General features: G+C 33.7%; 1 protein-coding gene across 6 annotated transcripts in view; it reads right to left on the reverse strand.

Moving 5' to 3' along the window:
• LOC119071901 (transcription factor collier) overlaps nucleotides 1-11,157 on the reverse strand; it is a 34,029-nt gene extending 22,872 nt beyond the window's left edge. For 2 of the 6 annotated variants that reach the window (XM_037177009.1, XM_037177006.1), the window contains exons 1-4: nucleotides 10,400-11,154; nucleotides 3,773-3,941; nucleotides 3,633-3,696; nucleotides 2,657-2,712 (exon numbers count right to left, since the gene is read on the reverse strand). In XM_037177009.1, the coding sequence (XP_037032904.1) occupies nucleotides 2,657-2,712; nucleotides 3,633-3,696; nucleotides 3,773-3,941; nucleotides 10,400-10,518 (408 nt within the window). In that variant the 5' untranslated portion in view covers nucleotides 10,519-11,154. Of the gene's footprint in view, nucleotides 1-2,656; nucleotides 2,713-3,632; nucleotides 3,697-3,772; nucleotides 3,942-10,399 lie in introns of all 6 variants that reach the window. The other 4 variants (XM_037177010.1, XM_037177008.1, XM_037177011.1 and 1 more) reach the window with 4 other exon arrangements.
• Nucleotides 11,158-22,338: the final 11,181 nt, after the last annotated feature.

Here is a 22,338-nt window from a genome sequence, read left to right on the forward strand (position 1 = left end):
TTTTCGGTTTTTGCAAATAGTTTTCAGCGGTTTTAGTAGCTATTTTATCCGGACTTTGTTTTCTATGTGACAAACATTCAAAAGGAATTTTGCTAGTCAACATGTCTTAAGGCTCACCCAAGCATCATAAGTTTATTTGAGGTAGTTGGAATGTCTGTTATATGCCAATGACTCTCTCAAAAAAAAAAAACATCAGTCTCACCTATTCATCTGTTATCTAGAAAAACGACTAAAATAAGCCATGAGCTTCGTCTAGAGTTCCTTTATGTGGAAAAATGTATGTTAAAATTAATGAAGTAATAGTATGTTGTGTTACAAGTATTGTAATGTTGATTTTTTCAGCACTAAACCCAAGTTTTCCTTACGAGCGGAGCGAGTAAGGAAAATTGGGTCGTGTGCTGAAAAAATCTCATTACAATACGTGTAACACATCATGCTTTGTGCCAACCGAGAATTGAAATAGACAAGAGCACAAAAAATCATAATTTTCATTGTAAACAATCACTCTTCAAATTTGATCGATCACATTGCTTTGCATTTTCTCAAACGAATGCTGTAACAACTCATACAAATTCCATTTCAACACTGCTTTGAGTGTTGTAATATCACATCAAACGGGTGCTGAAATAAGTCACTTTACAACACTAAAATGAATGTTGAAAAGAGTCGTATTTCAATTCTCGGTGGCACAAAAGATTTTTTCGCAATTCCGGTCCATAATCATCACCTTTCCATGCATCCATTTAATGTCGTTTTGAAGGTATTTATTGCACAGTGCGTTTTTGATTATTTTTTCGCACTTGGGCTTTTTCACATTTTTTTCGCACGCTTCATAGCTCAGTACCTTTAAGAAAGACTAAATTTTATAAATAAAAACTTCGCACAGACCAGGATTTGAACATCCAACACCAAAATTCTTCCAAACACCAAGCAACGACCATAGCCATTCGGCTACAGAGTCACACAATTATTCAGAACGTATTGTTGAAGCGTACCTACAAAGCATTGACTACTTGATTTTATTTAGCGCGTCTCTATACATCACATTGCAATGTGTATATAGAACAGGTTGCTTGATCGTTCAAATGAATTCATGTTTGCATTTGAAAGTTTGGTAGAAATTTTGGTAATATTTTGCATTGGAAAGGTGATTATGGCCCGAAATTGCTAAAAACATTGTATCTACCATGGTAGGTATGCCGGTATTTTTTCGCACACGACGTCTTGTCGACCTCGGCTTCGCCTCGCATCGACAATCGACATCTAGTGCGAAGTACCTTCATACCTACCTTTGTAGATAAATAACTATAATTGAATATGTTATCAGTAATAGTTACTGAATAATCTAGAACTTAGAGATTTGAAGTGAAATTATAGGAGAAATTGAATCAAGGAATTTAAATCTGAAACAAAATAAATAACTATACTTTGAACGTAACAGATTAAAAACAAATTATGTGCCGGCCGTTTTTAAAACATTACTAAACACACACGAGTCTTATGGTGATATGTTATTCTTTAGGTTATATATAGAATAGAGCTATACTTTTGTTCTCGCCCATTTCTATTCAAATTTAGAATAAGCTGTCAATGAAAATAGGCAGGAGAATCAAAGTGCAAAGTGGACGATTTTCTAAAGCGGTGTGGTCAGAATTAATCACAAAGGTTCAAAGGTTCAAAGGCTCACAAATTAATGAACATTCAAAATGTGTACGTTAAAAAGTCTTGAAGAACTTCGGCTACCTCGGCTGTCTTATATGGCCTCTATATGACCAACTCAGTTTATATCTTTATTTTTTCCTAATGGGAAGTCTTTTATTTTGAAGGTACTAAGAGGTTGTGTTTGTGTATCTTAGTATTTGGATGATTTGAATCAAGAGTTTCTCATGAACGATTTACAGTGTCCGTTGGAAGCCTCACGTAACTCTTTGATTTTTAACCCTATAGCAAAAAGTTTTTTACATTCGTCATTTCGATTTGCTGGCTCCATAAAACTAATGAACCTATACCGTTCATCCTCATACACCCGACATTACCAGACGCATAAAAAACGAACGATATATTTAAGTGTAACTCAATCACATTAAATAACACCTTCACAAATCGATTACTTCCACTTGTACGCTATTTTTTTTTTGACGATTCCATATGTCATCCACATTATACACTTTGTCACCCATAAATAAAATGTTACTTGTACCAGTACAATCAATTTAAACCGAACTGAACAAATCGTGATCCTCCGCAATAAACATCAAAATGGAATTACTTTGAATTGAATGTCTTAATCAATTACCCGTTACAATAACAAAAATTATACACAAAATGAACACATTCAATTACAATATATATACAACAGTCGGTAGTACATTAAATTCACCGCCCTGGAAAAATGTATAATATAGTTAATGCGATCGCCATATGTCAAGTCATGTGCGAATAGAGGGTTGCACATTGGTTGTACCGATGTGAAATGAAAATGAAAAGGACAACCGAGCAATAACAACAAAAAAATATCAAAATTTCGATGTGGACGCAATTCTTTTAATGGCTCTTTGTCGTATTTTATGTCCAAAGAGTTGGCCAGCCACTCCAATCAAATTGATTTAATTGTTTTTTTAAATTCTATTAATACCAAATCGTGCATGATACTAACCTGTTTGGTAACTGAATCAATCAGCCGAACAAAGATGTCCTGTTCTTGGCGTGCGCCTGCAAAACCATTTTAAAATGATGAATTTTCTTAAATTGATTAACAAAATTGAAATTGAGTTTGTGTACGAATGGATGAAGGGTTGTTTTACAACTCCTATACGAGTGGATGCAGTCACATTGTTTGCCTTCTGCACAAAAGAACAAACAATCTGTGAGATTCAGCATTACTTTGCGGTTAAGTCTATTTAAGATGAGCAAATTCCAGTTAATCTTGAAATGTTATCATTTGATTTAATGCACCAAAACACACCTGATGCAGATGACTCATATTGCTCATATTATATGTGACGGTGTGTGGTATGGCATTGCTTACAGAATTTTGTATAAATATACCATAGTTTCGTCGGTCGTACGAATAATACACTCCCACAGTCAGGAGAAAATTTATTTTAAATGTTTTGCTGTTTCCATTGGAAGAAATTTATTCGGTGAGTGAGACGTATAAACTATAACTAGGTAAAGCGTAGTTGAATTATTTTAAATTTGGTTGTAAACACTTTGGGATTTTAGATACCACACATAATTTACATAATGTCTTTGCCCATATATACGGACATACGGTATCACTATATAGTACAGGAGGGACGTACGGGCTGTGATATATTATAATCCTCACTCATAGATTACATTAAAAGTCCAGTCTAAATACACACGACTACAATATAAGTATCGGAGTGGACAATAAGCGCGGTTGCGGAACATTTATAATGTGACACTGGCCATAAATTAGGTGTTTTAAACAAAACGGAATTATAAAGTTTGATATTTATGGTCATTTGTGTGGCCGCTCTGAGTATTTCGGTTATAGAATGTTTAGTTACATCGGATTAGTATGTACGTACATTCCCAGGTATGGTGCCGTAAATTGGTCAAAATATTTATTTAGTGGTTTAGCGAATAATTATAACATAGCTTACCGTTTGAATACAGTAATTGTAGCCGATATTGAATTCCATTATTTGTCTTTGTGCTATCACTTTCCTATTGAAAGAAAAAACAAAAAATTTACGATTAGTATACTGTTCGAGTGGCGTCGAAGCGAAACTGTAGTACGCACTTGATCCTTTTCGATAAAGCCAATAAATGCTGTTCTTTCGATTTCGATGGGCTGACCAGATCGGTCGTACAGTGCGATAACGAAATGAAAGAAATTTGATTTCCTAAGATTGCTGGGCGGTTGCTTCTCGAAATTTGCTCTGCCGATTCCGAGGCTGTAAATGAAATGACTAATATAAATTTGTTGTTGTGTTGATTGTCGATAAGACTAAAATAAAAAAAAGTGGACAGATAAGGAAATAAACATTTTACGAACGGCATCTGTTATCGACAACGACGACAAACGCAATAATGAACTCTAGTGAAATTTGGATGATACTATGAGTACTATGAGCTAACATCGTCTTATAGCAAATGTTGTGGTCAAGCAAATGAATTCAAAATTTGTGTTTCAGTCTTTGGAAAAGTTAAGATCAAACCAAATCAAGTAATAGATTCATAAACAGATTTTTTTTTTAAATAGGATAAATAGGAATATAATGCGGGGCTGTTAATTTTTATATAAAAAATCTATCAATTGAAAACTACTGTTAGTCATCTGTTATCGATAATAACAAATCTGCTCTTCCTTAATCTTGTTTTTCCTTATACATACAAATGTTAAATAAATCGAAGTAAAAGATTTTATAGTAACGATTCAGGATTAGTTTAAACAACAGAAGTAGCAAATGTACTCATTGTAAGACACTCACCGTTCATAAAGTATAGAAAAATTTTATTTGAAAAAATTATTGAATTTGAAACTCTGCCGCAAGCTATGCCCTATGAGTGTTTAACATTAGTAACACATAGCTAACAAGCAATCTCTTGATCAATGTTAAAAACAAAATCCGACAAAATTATGATACGACAACGTGTTGCTTCAGTTCATGTATATAATTTTCCAAACACAAGACACCAAAATTCAACTAACAAAATGAAAAAATCTCGGAATTGATATCTGTATTATTACACTACAAAATATTCCCAAATGCCTTTAAAAAATTATTGGACTACACACATAACCGTACGACAAGAACTGTGACAACAAAAAGTGTGTGAAAATGCAACAGATAGGCCACTCTTAAGATTTTTATAAATGCAAGCCATTTCTTGTCGATAGCGACTGCAAAAGTAATAAATGAGCACTCGATATGGTTGCTGTACACCCAGAATAGTCCAAAAAAAAGTCCAGAAAAATTGTTTTAAGCTAGGTTTTAAGAATTGAAGTACCAGATTTATTCATTCTACTGTGATAATCTTGCTGTAAGACAAGAATCGCAGGTGAAAATTGATCTTCGTACATTTCATTCCAAAATCGTATGTTCGATTTTTAGAATCTTGACAGTAATACTAAAGAAGCACATCGATGGGACAAGTGGGTTGGCCTGTAGAGGCGTTACATTTTTTTTGATAGTATTTCATTCTCTGCGACTTATTTTCATGTGAACCAACTTCACATTTGTCACTAGAAAACAAATGTCACCATATGAAGTTGGTTCTCAAGAAAATAAGCGCAGTGACAGCAGTAATTTTATGACAGAATGTATCTAAAATATGGGAAAACTCGATTGCATTTCTTCTTAGTTTCTAAACATCATTCACCTATTGCAGATCATTTGAGGCACTACTTCTCAAGTTATTGATTGAAACAATGAAGGAGGAAACATTTAAAAATCACTTCTCAATCCTATATGATATTACATAGTTACTAGCCTTCCAATACCTTCGTACGGGCCTAAACTACAAAGTTTACCTACTTTTTCAAATAATTATTTTCATATTTGACAGACACATAAAATTATACGCAATCATTTTTTACGCTTCGTGAGATAAAAATCAGAAGCTTTGTCAATGTTTGTACACTTTATTCTCTGTTTGAATAGTGGGAGGTTTCATTCAATGCTCACATTTTACACATAATACGGACACTCGTATTTTTTTTTGGAAAAAGTCGTAATGTATCTCCATGCATGGTAATATACTACAAAGATAGCTAAACTTCAATTTTAACTTCAACTTCAATTTGAAGCTGAGATCAACGTACGTAAGTACAAGTTATATCATAACATATATAATACAGGGTATAGCTGGCAGAGAGAGTCATAAAAAACAAAACACGATTGACATATCAAGTAGAATATTTTAGTTCCAATGTAATGGGAGGGTGATTTTCTGTCCATTCGTCTCTCGATACCTTTAGCGACCATAAAAAGTTTGTTTGAAGTGTACTTTTTTTGTATGATATGTGTTATTATGTAAACTCATAACAAATAAATACAAAAGCAAATAAACATAAAAAAAATTGTATATTATCAGCGGGCATGTATAATGTATATTGTGTGTAAGCTTTTTCTGGTATATATGGATGAGGGTTTTTGTATATTTATGAAAGATTTTTTGTTTCCGATAAATATTTCAATGAATTAAAAGTGGCGTTTGTATTTACAGAGAAAACGTAGCACTTTTTTACGATCTCCCAAAAAAATTGTTTTTTTTATAAATTTTAAACGAAGTCAACTTTTTCCATCGATTTGAAATTGGTGCACAAGCGGGTCGAGTAAACGGATTTAAATTATTAAAAATCATTTAAATTTGATATGAAATTTTAATTTGTGAGTAAACTGGAAATTAGAGGTCGATGATGACGATAGTGAGAACATACCAGCTAGTCTATTTTCTAGACAACGATTGGTATAGCTAAACATTGACACCCTACCATTAACACAAGCTTTGCCGGTGTAAAGGAAATTATCTGCCGGGTTATTATCAATTCAGATTTAATTTCACACTCATCTTTCAATATCGATTCTACTACTACGTTTTAGCTAAGTTTTTTTTCAACAAAATCTGTTACTTCGTTGGTTTAAAAAACATTTGTTATATGAGACCGTATGATCCAGAACTTTTTGCTTATTTTGTCGTCGCCGTCAATAACAGAGGATGTAACGGCAATGAGCTGCATAAAAAAGCTGAGAAAGTTAGAGAAAGTAAAAATTTAGTTGGCAGTTGCCTCAAAACGCTGTATACTACAAGCCTTATTTAGGTAGTAAGCGTGGAAAATTGAACGTGAAATCCTGACTTGATAAAGTCTTGAAAAATTCTGTACTTCCAAAAAGAAAGACAAGAGAACACAGTGCTGAAATACTGTTATTTCGGAGCCTCTTGGTCTGGTCCTGAAGTGTTATGAAAAGAATAGGTCGACAGGTCAAAAAACATTAATCGTGAAATAGCTTAAAGTGTTAAAAGGCCAATTCAAGTCATCCAAATTCTATTCATTTCTTAATCTCATTCTCATTGAATCAAAGTTTTCTCCAATTTGCTTTTTTTATAATATTGTTACAACTCCACTACTAACGGAAAAAAAAACACTTGCTACAGTTCATAGCAAAAACACCAAACAGCGTCAAATTATTGTTTCATATAATAAGCTGAAAATTTCCTCGATAACAGATTTTGATATGCCAACAAAGTGTTTACGAATTGTGTTTAACATTATACAACTGAGTTGGTAAATTCGCCGAACAAAATGATTCCAGTTATACATGTATTCAATGTACTCGTACCGAATACACCACCTCAATTGCTCTTTATTTTCACCATACAGAACTACAACCCAACTAAGTTCGTATAGAGAACAAAATTCCACATATTTGTGCACGAATACGGTTTACAACAACAAGCAACAATTTTGCCACACACACAATTCGATATCCAAAAATCATCTGGAAATTCTATATTTTATGCCAGAGAAGCAAGTACCAGAGTAAAAGTTCGATAGCCCAACCACAAAACTGTTAACGGCCATAAAATATGGCAAATGTTTCTGAATGAATTGACACAACAGTGCAAGATAAAATTATAATTTTCGAGTAATTATGTTCTAGTTAAAATAATGTCCCTGATATTTTAATGATATGTCTATAATGTAATACACACACTTTACATGGGTATCTGTACAAATATTGCATATTCACGGTCGGATATTTATTGTAAGTGATGACAATGTTTAAACATGAGGATATAAATATGGCGCTTAAACTGTCTATAGATATTTATATAAGTTGATATTGTAACACGCTGGTATGTGAGACTGTATTGTCTATTGCTGAGTTTAAATATTTGAATTATTATTTCAGCGCTATTTTAGAAGATTTATTTAAGCTACTTCTGCAAGTTTTAGCTACCATTGTTCTCTCACGGGCTGGTGAATATTATTTATACTGACAATAGAGAATCGGGTTAGATTCTGAGCGATCCGATATACGATCCGGTATATTCGAAAAAAAAAACACATTTTTTTGTTGCTCATTGTACATTTTACGAACAATAAGGAGTATCAAATTTTGAGATGTTTAAAATATTTATTTATTTAAGCTCAGCATTGGTCTTATTCAATCACAACGCTCAGGTTTTGAATAGGAGAGCAGCTATTAGATAAGTCAATGGTGATGTGAGCTTTTAAGGTGAACAGTCTCACATTTCCCAGCGTCATGTTTTACAGAAAAAAAAAGCTAGAGTAAAAATGCTGAGCTTCGAAGGCTACGATTCTCACAACGTAGGTGAACTGTTGATACAAAGCTTTTGTTGAACTGAATACAGTAATCTTTAAAAGATTTACACACGCTAAGTGTGTCGCAATTTGATTATCAGATCTATTACCTCCTCTGTTCAACGTATCGCATAGTATAGTGTTTCGTAAATCTCTTACTTCAATCGTTTTGACTTACATTCAACTATATAAAAACGTATTATCAGGAAATCATCGCTTAATTTTTTGGTTGCAGTCGATCACAGATGATTGTGTCATCATATACTTGTGATTGACAGCTTTGCTCAACCTAACACTGAATGAGACTGATTTTGAATCGGCTAATTACAAACATATTATCACAAGGTTCTGGTATGATTTCTGTTTCTGAACTGAAGATAAAAATTAAGTACAATTTTTCCGTGGTTTTTAGTTGTGAAACGCTCGATGAAATCAAATTTTGAATAGAAGCAAAATTACAAATGATTCAAGCGTTAACGTTACGTATTGACGATGAGACAAAGATTCATCCTTAATCAGGTGAATAATACATTTAGATGAAAAAAGTTGCTAAATAAAGACGAAAGTTAATCCGTTAGGTCTGTTTTTCGGAAAAAGTATTCAACGGGGTTTTTGTGCTTCAAAACTTTAATCAGATCGATTGAGGTAAAACAATGCATCTCCCCCCTTTATATTTACTACAGTTACAAGTGTAGATCAACTACTCAATTCTTGAAGTTATTAACAATCGCTTGCGATTTCTCAAATTTTTTAATGAGTACAAGTGATTGTAATATTGAAATTTTTGATATTTTTATACACAAAGTATTTCCGTTTGCTTGAAACAACTTTCAGTTTAATTGTTCATCTATTAAAAACGGCTATCTAGAATTAATCACCGAATCTGTTGCTTTGTATTATCAGCATATTTCAAAAAGATTGATCTAAAATCTTTTACTTCATGTCGGTGTTATCGACAACAAAATCTAATAACTTAGACGGCTAATAGAAAAGTAAAAGTAGTAAAAGTCTTAATCTTTACTTTTATCTAGTCTTTTGAATCTAATAAATTTCTTTCTTTTGGAAAACTAGACGCTTCATTGTATGGTTGATTTGGTATGTGAGAAAATATTTTTAAAAGAATATTCGGCAAGACTAAATTGTCCAAAAAAGTACTTCATAAGTACGAAATGTCGATTTACTTGTAAAATATTCCACCCGCCACCCTCAAGAAATATATAAGCGTTTTATGCACACAATTTTGTTTCAAATATTGACATATAACTGGCAAATATTTTAGTGAATGAAGTATGAATAAAATGAATTTTCCAACGCATCTTGAGTTAATTTCATATTAAATTTAAGATTACGAATGCTATTCAGATGATGCTTGAACATAAAAAAAAACTTTTTTGGTGTGATTCGAATTTATTAATTTATTGAAGAAATACACGAATACACGGGAAAACTGTCCATTGATTATCGTGCTAGAGGTCATAGAATCACTTCTGTTCATTCTCTGTTCAGCAGAATTTGTGACAAAAAAATATTTAACAAAATTTATCACAGAACCAACTGCAAAAATTTATTTTTCTGTTAAACAATTTTTAATTGAGCTGTTAAAACTAAATTAATTCACAACGTATCATTTTTCATAAACAGCATAAATCATCGAAATAAAGTAAAAAAACGACGTGATAACAACACAGTATACAGAAATTAAATTATGTTCAAACAATTTCATACATGAACGAAATTTTCTGACTTTATACGTAAGTTTCACGTTTTGTACATAAAGCATTACGAAAAAGGTATATAGATAATACAGAGAAAAACGGTACACTCCGGCGAGAAAATCAAAAGGAAAATGCTTCCTTATTTCAAAACATTTTACCAAGATCGTCGAATTAGTCTTCTTTCAGGATTAATATTATATATAGTGGGAAGATGATGTGTGTACAGTGTATATGTGCGGTGTTGACGCAACAAAATTTTGTTGTGAAAAGTTAAAGGGAATGCAATTTTATTTATTTTTCTCGGAAATAACTCGGTGAAAAATACCATCTGAATGGATGGAAATAAAAAATTTAATATTTTTCACCAAAAAATAAAACTCACTTAGATTGGTCTATTGGTTGCATCCATGCTCTAGCACCTAATGGCTCCTCTTTCAACGACGTAATTGGTCCTCTGGGTTGATTTAAATCTCCACCACCGCCCGGTGGCAGACCAAACATTAGAGCACCACTGCGTGGACCAGATGATGGATACAATTTCCGTCCCCATTCCAGCTCCAATGTGGGCCATGGTGATGCCGAGCTGAAGCTCGACACGGGTTCGTCGGACCTCAGGTTTGGGCTGATTTTTAACGATTTTCACAAAACTATTTTTTTTACAAATATTTTGTTTTTCTAATTTTTTCTTTTTTTATGTTTTATATTCTAGTCACTTGCACACTATATTTTTTGTCAGTGAATCACCATGAATATAAAATAGTAAAGTGATGTTGACAAACGGTGTTTTATTTTCTTTTAATATTTCCAACAAAAATACTTTGAATTTTTTATTTCCGAATAAATATTATATTTTAAGACGAAAAATTCACAAAAAAAAGATATTTTTTTGATTTCCCGAAACAAAATTGAACACACAAAATTCCCAATCACTTCAACAAAACCATTTCATTTTCTTCAATTTTTTAAAAAATACCGAAACATTCGAAACGCAACGCTAAATATCTCTAGAGAACACTATGTTCGTCCCGAGACAGTTAAACCCCAACTGAATCCCGCGACACGTTACAACGACTGTAACCTAACACTGGTCACAAAATACATTTCCAACACAGCATAAAGTCACAACGTGTGTACGGATAAACACATATAATATAAAGCTTTTTCCATGGGTAAAAACAGAAACGCGGTGATTAGAAAGTCTCTGTAATGTTACTCTCAGCGCAACTTACGGTCTATTCCCTCTTCACGAAATACAACTCCCAACTGAACGGTATCTCAAGAGTAGATATTTTCACATAGACTCCGCCCCAGTGACAGCATTTTGTACATTGACAAAATCTCTTTTGTGTTTTCTTTGATTCCCTACTCTATTTCGGTATTATATGGTCGTTAGCGAATGAACAATAAAGTTTGTTGGTGTGGGTTTCGTTTGGAGTATTAGTTTTTTGTTTGTTAATATTGAATTGGTTGGTATATATTTGGCGTGAATTGATAGTGAAATTTTGTTAATCATTCATGACTTTTCGTAGACATTCATTCATTACCGGTTCTATAAACAATAGCCAATGATTTTACGTTGTAGACTAATCGAGATGTATTTTTCTTATCTTATTATGCATTGTATACCATGTGTAAAATACAAAACATTTTTTTTGCAAAAGTAAGAAAAACCAAAGGAAACGAAAGTGCTAAAAAAAACCTTTTCACTCGATGGACATTATTTTGCAAGAAGTTAATGCAGAGGAATGTTAGAAAAACAATTCTTATTCAGGGAGTATGCGCTACCATTTGCTTGGGTTTGATTGGAGGGGAATTTCTATATCAGTAACGCCTTCATATTTTTGATGTTATTTTGTTGTAAAGTTTTCTTTAAAAAACAAAAAAAGTTTTAATGTAAATTGAAGTTATGCAGGACGTTACCACGTTAATTAATCCATAAAAATAGAAAACAAAAACTCAAAGGACATCTTCAATTAATAAAACGATCAATAGATTTAGAGCACGAACCTATTGCATCAAATTAGTTTTATGCTTGTGAGATTCTGTTGCGCGATTATGTTTCAATATATCACACTACAACAATAAAAAATGAAATAACTTCAACATTTATTGATTTAAAGTTGCACTAGAATAATTTAAAATTAGTTGATCTTTAATTGACCGCATGGTTGCAAGCATATCACTAGGACAGTTGTCAAATCTAATACTTCATTTGATATGATTATTTTTGCCTTTCGCTTCATTTGTTTATGTGATGCATTTTGCTATATATAATAAGACTACCTTAACTAGGGCTCATTATTTTTGACGTCGTTGTCGATAACAGATGAAAGCGAACTGTCTGCATGATAGCGTTTTCTTTAGGGTGATTAGTCTCCACCAAAATTTTATATTATATCGATTAGTGCTGGACATCGAAATCACACATGGTACAATCAGGGGCGTTCCACAGGACAAATGGGAACGATCACCACATCAGTTGGTACAGTCTTAGCAGAAATTTTGATGTGGATCGGTAGAGGGACCAATTCTAAAATTTGTCGTGTAAAAATTACTGCTTTCGGTCATTTAGTCGTGGAGCAATAACAGCGTAAAATCAAAATTTCACTATTTTCGAAGGATATTAGAAAACCTCCGTTGGCCTCAAATTTTTTGCGCTATAACCTGGTAAAACAACTGAATACTGGTAAATAAGGGGGAAATGTTTCCAATAATAGAACGGTTCGAATCACTATGGAAGTCATTTATAATTACAAAAAAGGATGTAGAGTATCCGTCAAATCCTTTTCTCTGAGAGAATACTTGTAACATGTCTGAAAGCCTGACTGCCACAGTTCATCTTATCTGTTTAAAACAAAAATAAACGGCTTAGCCATTGAACTTTAGTAGTTCAAGCATTAACCTTTTAGAAACGTATCAAGACGATTATGTCATAATATTCATTGAATCTGTTACTTCTTTTGCTTAAAGGATTGCCATTAAGCATTTGATAAATTATCTTTTCCTTCATTTGTTTAACCATTCGTTTAATCGTAAAAAGCTACAATAATTGTTGGTTATTGCTTGTTTTTGTCATTGTTGTCAATAACAGATCATCTGTTACAGATGACTAAGTATGATGTCTCATAATTATTTTTGTTGATCGCCTCAATCAACTTTCAAGTAATCTGTCGAGTAATGTGTGTAAAAGGATTTCTAAGAGTAAGTGGAGGGCACTCAGAAACGAATGTGATCAACCAGGTCAAGTTAGAAATGAGTAGAATTAGGTTTGATATCATCAAAGACTTTTATTGGTTACCACCTTTGTATAAAAACCGTATGAAGAAATACAGAAAGAGCACAGAGGTCTGTTTTTGCAGACCCTCGATCTGTATCATTTTCTCACAGAGAAATGGTTCCCATATTTTGGTAAATCATAGTTGTGGAGGTGCAGTTCAGATGCATTGTTCTAAAAGTCAAGAGCTCGATAAAATCTACAATTTACGTTAAAGCGAATTTGTTCGGACGATTTGTAATGAAAAACGTGTCCCGTCGCACCTAATTTTCACATCGTTAGACAGTGTTAGCACAATCATGAGATATATCAAAGGCAACTAAATTCTATAGAAAAAAAACCCCAAAAGTCAACTCATATAAAATAATATCAACATGTTTTAAATGGATAAAATGGTAAAAGTTTAACGTTTTTGTTGGATCTAACTTACATGTATCCTCTTTACTCCCGAAAAAGGACACACAATTTTTATTCTCCCGAGAAACATTTGTTTGTCACAAACAAACAATGATGAGGGTAGTTTTAGGAAGCTGCCATAGTTAAAAGAATTTTTTTTTGTTGGCAAAATGTAAATTTGTTGTTCAGTAGAGGTTTCACCATTTAAAAGTTTGCTGAACATGCATATACAATACATATGTACGAAGCTCAAACCTACATCATTCCGAGAGATACATTTTCCAAGAACACCACAGCGACCGAAATAATAATGAAATGAAAATAATTATAAAATATACGAAATTTGCCAACATCACTGCATGTTACATGGGAAAATATATATCATCGCACAGAGTGATATAAAATACGTGAACAGTGAACATGTAAATAAGTTTTGTTATTTTCGGCAAAATCTTTTATGAAGATAGATCTCTCACAGTGTCGAAAAATATATCTAAACAAGCACTTTGCACAACAACAAATATTCTCCATTCCATATCGCTATAAACGAACGAAATGTACGTATATATATGCTGATGTTGAATAATCTAAAATGTTAGTGACAAAACCACATTCCAACCCCTTATGTGGTTTTAGCATTACTCTAAAGTGCACGAACCTGTTGAGATTTTCAATTCCCCGAACGGTGACGTCTGCCAAGACAATAGAAATATAAGGAGCATATATAGATTTTTGTTTAGAATATATTTCGCATAAACAATAGCTTCTGCTGCTGGAGGGTTGGTTATTTTGAAAATTCACCAGCTACATCTATCATATATACCGGCTATATGTTTGTGATATTTATTGACAAGTTAAATTAGTTCATATGTGATTTTTCTTTAAATGAATCGAAAAGTCTGAAAATACAGTTTTAAAACATCTCTCTGAATGAACGTTATTTAAGTGGACGTTAGTCACCTATGCAGCTAGTAGTGGACTCTCATTAACCGTTCAATGATTGTGACAAACACATCATCAAAATTTCTGTTTAAATCTTTTACTTCATTTGAGCTTCATGCTAAATCTTTTACTTCATAAGTTTAAACATTTTGCTATATATAATGACCAAATTAGCCAGAGTTCATCCGTTACGTTAGCTGTCGCTGACGGTAACAGATGAATTAGCCGTCTATAAGATGATACGTTTGTTTCATCGTTTTTTTAACGTTTAATCCATATGATATCCATAGATCATCAAAGAACACGTTTGAAATTCCATCCACGATAAGAAATATTCTAGCACCACCGTAGAATTTATAGAGTGTCACAATTGGAGACTGATTAAGTTCGCTTGTATTTCAACCATTCAATACGACGTCAAAAAAATTTGTAATTTTCCTAAATTTTCATGTATTTTCCAAGAATTTTTCAGGCAAATGTTAGAAAATGCTTCATCAAAAATAGTCTCTGAGCAAAGCTTAACTTCATGACGAACCAGTCTCCAGTGATTTAATATATTACGTTCGGAAAGGTGTTTCAAGCTCTATCTACATTGCCACAAAAACGGAAGAAACCCCTTGGGAAAAACGAGCTATTAGTTCCGGCTAGTACTGCAGGATCTAAGGTCATAAGAATGAATCCGTGCCATCACTTTCCATTACCTACTTCAAAATCACTCAGTGAATTTTGATTAGTGAATCGATTCGAATGCTCAAATAGGAATATTTTTAGATTTTCTTTAAGGCCCGTCATAGTGAATTGACAGGACAGTTTCCCGAAAATTTATGATAAATTTTATCTCAAAAATTCAATAAAACTCACCTTTACTTTCCATTGTATTCGGGCATAGTCTCTTTTGGTCACCAAGACATATTTAAACACTAAAACACTTCTTAAAGAGGTGAGTTTCTTTGATTTTTTTCGGTGAATTTTTGTGATAAAATTTTCCATACATTTTCGGGAAACTGTCCTGTCATTTCCCTATGACGGGCCTTGGATTAATATCCCACAGTCACCAATCCCATCGTAATAAAAGTATTAAACTATTTTTTTAACGAGGTCAGCTATAAATCTTCGATGGAAGCACTAACATATCCACGTATAATAAACAGCTCTTTCGAATTTACATAAAATGTAACAACGTTCAGCAGACAAGCCTCATCACTTAAAAATTTATGAACCTTAAATCCACCGTACACATAAAACATACCCAAGACCGTTTTATAAAATTATTTCAAGGAAAATTGATACAGATCCTTTCCATAACTACGCCGATACGCATCCATAATGCACTAGCTCAATGCGATGTCTCCCCGGGGACCCAATGTAGGACATTATTTTAGCATACATAACGTTTGGAATAACCTCGCACATATTCATACTTATGGTGGCCGTAACAGCGTACATATTCCAGCATTTCATCTGTACATTATGGATGAATATGACATATGCATTTATTAACTTTTGATTAGTCAAGTAGGAAACCTGTTGGGGATATAATATGGTTTTGAAACGATGAACGTCGCCACTCGCCACTGTAAAACACCGTATATACATACACTCTTACTCTTATGGGTTAATTACTCTGGGACCCGAATATGAGGTGGAGACATTCTGTATTATTTCACATTGTATAAGAGCCATTACAGTGCATGTAAATATGCTTATTATGATGATATGGATGTTAATGTGCAGACATATGTGAGGTAGAATTTAACACGAGAACGTAAGAGTTTCTACATGTCCTCGAATTTATTTGAAAATTTCATTACAACGTGGCAGACCCTTATAAATAAGCTAATTAGAAATATTTCGCTTTACTGTCATAAAAGAAATATGAGATTTTCGGTCGTTAAATCGTGGGGTAACCCTAAAATAAGGATTTAAGGTTTTTTTTTCCGAAAAAAGAGAGTACGAGAAATGATAGCCGAAAATCCGACCATTTGTATCAAATAACAAAACGATTCAATTCCACAATGATGAACACAAATAGAACTATAACTGAACTGACTGACATTGTTTCGTGTACAACTATTACGGAACTCAGATCAAAACAATATGCAAAGAAATCAAAATTATGCAAAACATGTTTCTCCCCTGACTGTTTGTCAAAGTGTGTTCCCTATATAAACCTTCCAATTAATGAACAACAAACTATTCGCAATTCATATGCAAATGACGACCATAATTTCAAGTGTTGAAGCTACTCATATATTTACTCACCTTCTCCCTGCCTAACACTATACACAAACTCAAATGTAACAATTTCGAAGTGGAGTTCTTAAAAAATAATTGTGAAACATAAATCATACAACTGACGTTTTATTGTCCTCATGGAGAAGCCAATTAACCCTCACACATATTCTCCCGTTTTAACAAATCATTTTTGCTCTTTTTGACGACAAGTTAACATGAAATAGAAAACTCAAATGTTTTGTACAATAATTTTTTTTTCGTAACTTTTCTCTACCACCTGCTGGGTCCCTATCAGACCGAGCGAGCATGCTGAGCATCAATTTATTCTTATTTTTATATTCTTACTTAAAATATGCCAATATCACACCCTTCTAATTATAACATTTTCATGCGATCATGTCGTTCATTCATTTAAATAAAATAAACATAAAAGTGAATATTAAGGATTTCGTAAACAACAAACAACCCTTGATTGTTTACTGTACACAAGCGAATAGGTCATCACATCGAAAATGTTCCTTTAATGAATATAGCCGTATAGATCGAAAAGGTAGTTTGATCAATTAATGAAGAATGTCTTGTAGATATCGACAATAGTGTGATCAGTATCAGTGGATATAAGTTGTACATGTAAATGATACTGCACGGAACGCGTTTAAAGTTAAGACTCCAAACAGACCAGTTTTCCAAAATTGTAGCCTACATTTGCGTGTCTCGTAATTCATTTTTGAAGATATCTTTTCATCAGAATCCTTTTCGAAAAATGTACGACCGCAATTCCGACCACGAAAGTGCTAGCTTTCAACAGAAAATAGATTTTGTTGTAGTCGTTTGACTGGCTCTGAGAAACTCAAGCAGTTTAACGCAATTTTAATAAACTGATCAGTTTTGTTAGAGCAATTCAAATCTATTTTCCTTCCAAAGCTAACACATTCGTGGTCGTTATTGCGGTCGTACATTTTTGAAAATGAATTCTGGTGGAGAGATATCATCAAAAGTAAACTGAAATCCAGTATTTTAAAAACGCCCAAATGTATGCTTTTCAGCAAAGCATTGATGCCTCTTAAGAGGCACTGGTACCTAGCTAAAATTGAAGCCTACATTTCACACCGAAATTTTCATAAACTGCTCACGTTTCTCAGATCCGGTCAAACTGCTACAACCAAATATATTTTCTATTGAAAGATACCACATTCGTGGTCGGAATTGCGGTCGTACATTTTCCAAAAAGGATTCGGATTGAAAGATATCGTTAAAAGTAAAGTACAGTATATTAAAATCGCCCTATAGTATGCTTTTCAGCAAAGCACCGATGCCTCTTAAGGCTTTTATGTGTTATACGACTGTGTATAACGGCGCGAAATTACTACTAGCCGGAATGTGAAGCTACTCACCGAACAAGTGTCACGTCAAAGCGTGGACAAGAGTGAACAATTGAGTCGATGTGAATTGCAACGAGTAAGTGGGGGAGGTTTTTTTTCGTTTGTTTATTAAACCAAAAATTGGCAAAAATTCGTTATCAATTTTAGGAGATGGTGTTGCGTTGGGCGCTGGAAACGGAACAATTGCAGTCAATGGTGGCTATGGGCGAAGTGAAGTTGATGAAAGCGGCACTGGAACGTGACAATTCTGAGTTGCGTGCGAAGAACGACTTGGGCCGGCGACCAGATGGGCCAATTGGTGTTGACAAAACATTGGACAATTTGACGGTAATTGACAGTTTCAACTGTTCAGAGAATGCGGCGAAACCAATGTCATTGAAACGGAAGGTATGTGATATGAAATTGCATCGTCAGCCTACGGACTGCAAACGATGAAATGGAAAGACATGTGGCTATATGGAAATGATGATAAAGGTGATGATGATGATGACAGAGTTGATGCTTTAGTTCACGTTTAACCTGACCTGGGTTCAATCAGGTTTTCTCGTTTCAGGTTCGGATCAGACCTGTTCCGAGCATTAGTTCAGTAAAAATTATCACAGATTATCACATTCTAAGGACAATAATTTTATTACCATCCTTTTAGAACGGGTCAATCCTAACGAATCAAAAAAAATCTTGGGAATGTACACACACTAACCATCAAGGTAGTCTCTGAGCTCCTGCTTAGAGTAACTTACGCTTATTGTTTTCATTTGAATTTTTAATTTTGTATTGCACACACCAAATGAGGAGTAACCAAATTTGAATCAGTTTGCTTCTGACATTGAATGTATGCCAAATACATGCCAAATGTTTGTCATTACATGGGTTTCATAGTCACACTCACACCCGTGGTAGTGGTGAAATCGGATAAGTAAGCACGCAGTGTGATTGCATGATGAGAGAACCGGCTGGTAAAACCGATGAGGCAAACATAGACATAAACTTGATTGACATTAACTGTATTTTTTAAATTTACAAGTGGTATTTAATATGGAATAAAAAGATTCTAGAAAATGACGTTGAATACGTAAGGCACCGAATCGTACAATTGCTAACATTTGCTTTCTTCTATGTGAAAGAATTAATTTTTATTTGTACATTATGGCAGTAAAAAGGTTTACTTTTACTCTACGATGCTGAAACAATCTTAATGTGATACGTTGCCCCGGAACGAAACATTCTGAAATATTTACCAGACTAAATAAAATAATAGCTTTGGCGCAGCATCGGGTGGAGTGTTTGGAGACACTGAATAAGAATTGGAAAAAAGGTTGGGTGGAACATTGGTGACGCCCACAACATTTTTTTTTGTCTACGCAATTCTTTTAGTTGTTTTAATTTTGTTAGATTTGTATATCTTTGTATCAAAAAATTGATATTGGATGATTATTTGTTTTATATGTCTAATAGCCATAACGGTCGACTCAATAAATAGATTTATTTTGAATTACTTTTTTACCTAACCCTTACCAAGAGCAGACTTATGACGAAATAGTCAATAAAATCTGATACTTCTTTTGTTTAAAGTTGAATATGGGTGGCAAATAAGAACATCCGATTGTGAAAGGTTTATCCTTCAAAAATATCTAGGCTTTGAAGGTTAGTTCAGTTCTAGTATGTTTGGGCAGGACAGAGCCTCCGAGGTGGCCTTGCCGATCCTGTTGATCCTGCTGGAGGTTAATATAGACTCACAAATAAGTAGGACTCAGAGACCTAAGTGGTCAAAACATCAGATGGATTGCCACAGATGGTCCAAAAGTCAGATTTCGAACAATGGCAATACCATTTGTTTATCGAATATTAAAAACAGAGGCATGTGCGCAATAAAGACGGCAGTGTAATTTTAAGTTAGATCCTCCTATCTTGGTACCTTCTTTGACATCTCAAATGAGCCGCTGTGATCTGGTTTCTTTTACATGGTAAAAAAAAGATAGTTCGAACAGGACAATAAATGGCATGAAAGAGTGAGTCACTAAATCATTAAAATTAAATTCGACAATTTGCCTTGTACGTCAAGGGTTCTGACCTGACCCACCTGGTTAAATTTGGTAAGTGTTTCTCAATTTGAAAATTTGAAAAAAAAAATTGTTCTTGCGCTATTTTATTCACACTAAAATCTATTACTTCGTTAGCCTGTAGATAATACACTTCGAAATATAAGGTAACTCAACTCAAACCTAACTGTCTATGTTTGTAATCAATAAAAGAGGTGACTAATAAGGTTGACAATGATATCCGAACTTACCTTTCTATTGTGATGTTTCGCTTAGTGCTGATTTGTAGACAACAATCAATAACATATGACCTCTGCTGATAAAAACTATTTATTTTCTAGAACAATTCCGAGTAAGTGTAATTAATGGTTTTCCAACGCAATATCAGAATAGTGAGACTTATTATTAGAACATACCATGTGGCGTTAGGTTTTTTTCCCATACGTACGGCAATCTATCCTCATAACAATACATTATTAATTATCTTATCTAATCTAATCTCCTGTGAACTGGAAGATGCGGGAAAAGGCAATAAGAACGCATAAGATTCTATTCAGTACAATTAGGCCGTGTGTCACCGCACATTCTTTAAAAGAATTAAAAAATTCTCAAATAAGTTGACATTTTTAGTCCGAACATTTCTGACAACAAACTTGATGTAAGCCTACACGCCAAATTTTCCAATTTTCAACAAACTAATCCTCGCCGAGTTAATACTGCAAAATACGAATACGACACACAATTTGTGACTTGGACTTTGCCAAACAAAAACAAATTGACAATATAATAGCATTTCAGTTGATCGCTAACAAAAATCGAATACACACAACATTGTCCTACAAGTTCACCACACTAATTTTAACTGAAAGCCAGACTTCCACTTCCAAGGTCTTTAGGCAATATATACCTTGCGCTTTGCGTATTTGTGGGGAACATGCAAAAGTTCATCACAGTAGGCTATTGAACCCACTAAAATCTAATTTTAAATCGCTAGAATAATTCCATAAATCTAAATGTGATACTAAGAAACCACGTGTTTCAATGAGTCCTGGGAGCGATCCTGAAGACATGGACCTAATCTTTTTGGGCTGAACGGCGTACTTTCGTTCACTTTTCCAAGCCCTCTCAAGAAATTTCACTAAATAACTAAAGAAATCCAACATTACATCTACATTACACATTACATTACACATTGCACATTACATTACATTACATTGTAATGTAATGTAATGTAATGTAGCGTTACAAACTGCATCTTTGATTTCTGAAGCCAATCGGCGAGATAAAATTTTTTGGTTTGCGAACTTTTAAAGTACTCACAAAAGTTCACCAAAGTGCGCTGCTGAACCCAGAAAAAGTTAAGCCCGACTGTCTAGATTCGCTCCCTGAACCTTGCAATATTACGTAATATTACGTAATATTGCAAGGTTCAGTGAGCGAATCTAGCTACTAATACCCAACTTTTTCTGGGTTCAGCAGCGCACTTTGGTGAACTTTTGTGAGTACTTTAAAAGTTCGCAAACCAAAAAATTTTATCTCGCCGATTGGCTTCAGAAATCAAAGATGCAGTTTGTAACGCTACATTACATTACATTACATTACAATGTAATGTAATGTAATGTGCAATGTGTAATGTAATGTGTAATGTAGATGTAATGTTGGATTTCTTTAGTTATTTAGTGATATTTCTTGAGAGGGCTTGGAAAAGTGAACGAAAGTACGCCGTTCAGCCCAAAAAGATTAGGTCCATGTCTTCAGGATCGCTCCCAGGACTCATTGAAACACGTGGTTTCTTAGTATCACATTTAGATTTATGGAATTATTCTAGCGATTTAAAATTAGATTTTAGTGGGTTCAATAGCCTACTGTGATGAACTTTTGCATGTTCCCCACAAATACGCAAAGCGCAAGGTATATATTGCCTAAAGACCTTGGAAGTGGAAGTCTGGCTTTCAGTTAAAATTAGTGTGGTGAACTTGTAGGACAATGTTGTGTGTATTCGATTTTTGTTAGCGATCAACTGAAATGCTATTATATTGTCAATTTGTTTTTG

This window comes from Bradysia coprophila, assembly GCF_014529535.1.
Source record: "Bradysia coprophila strain Holo2 chromosome IV unlocalized genomic scaffold, BU_Bcop_v1 contig_5, whole genome shotgun sequence".
In the NCBI taxonomy this organism is placed as follows: Eukaryota; Metazoa; Arthropoda; class Insecta; order Diptera; family Sciaridae; genus Bradysia; species Bradysia coprophila.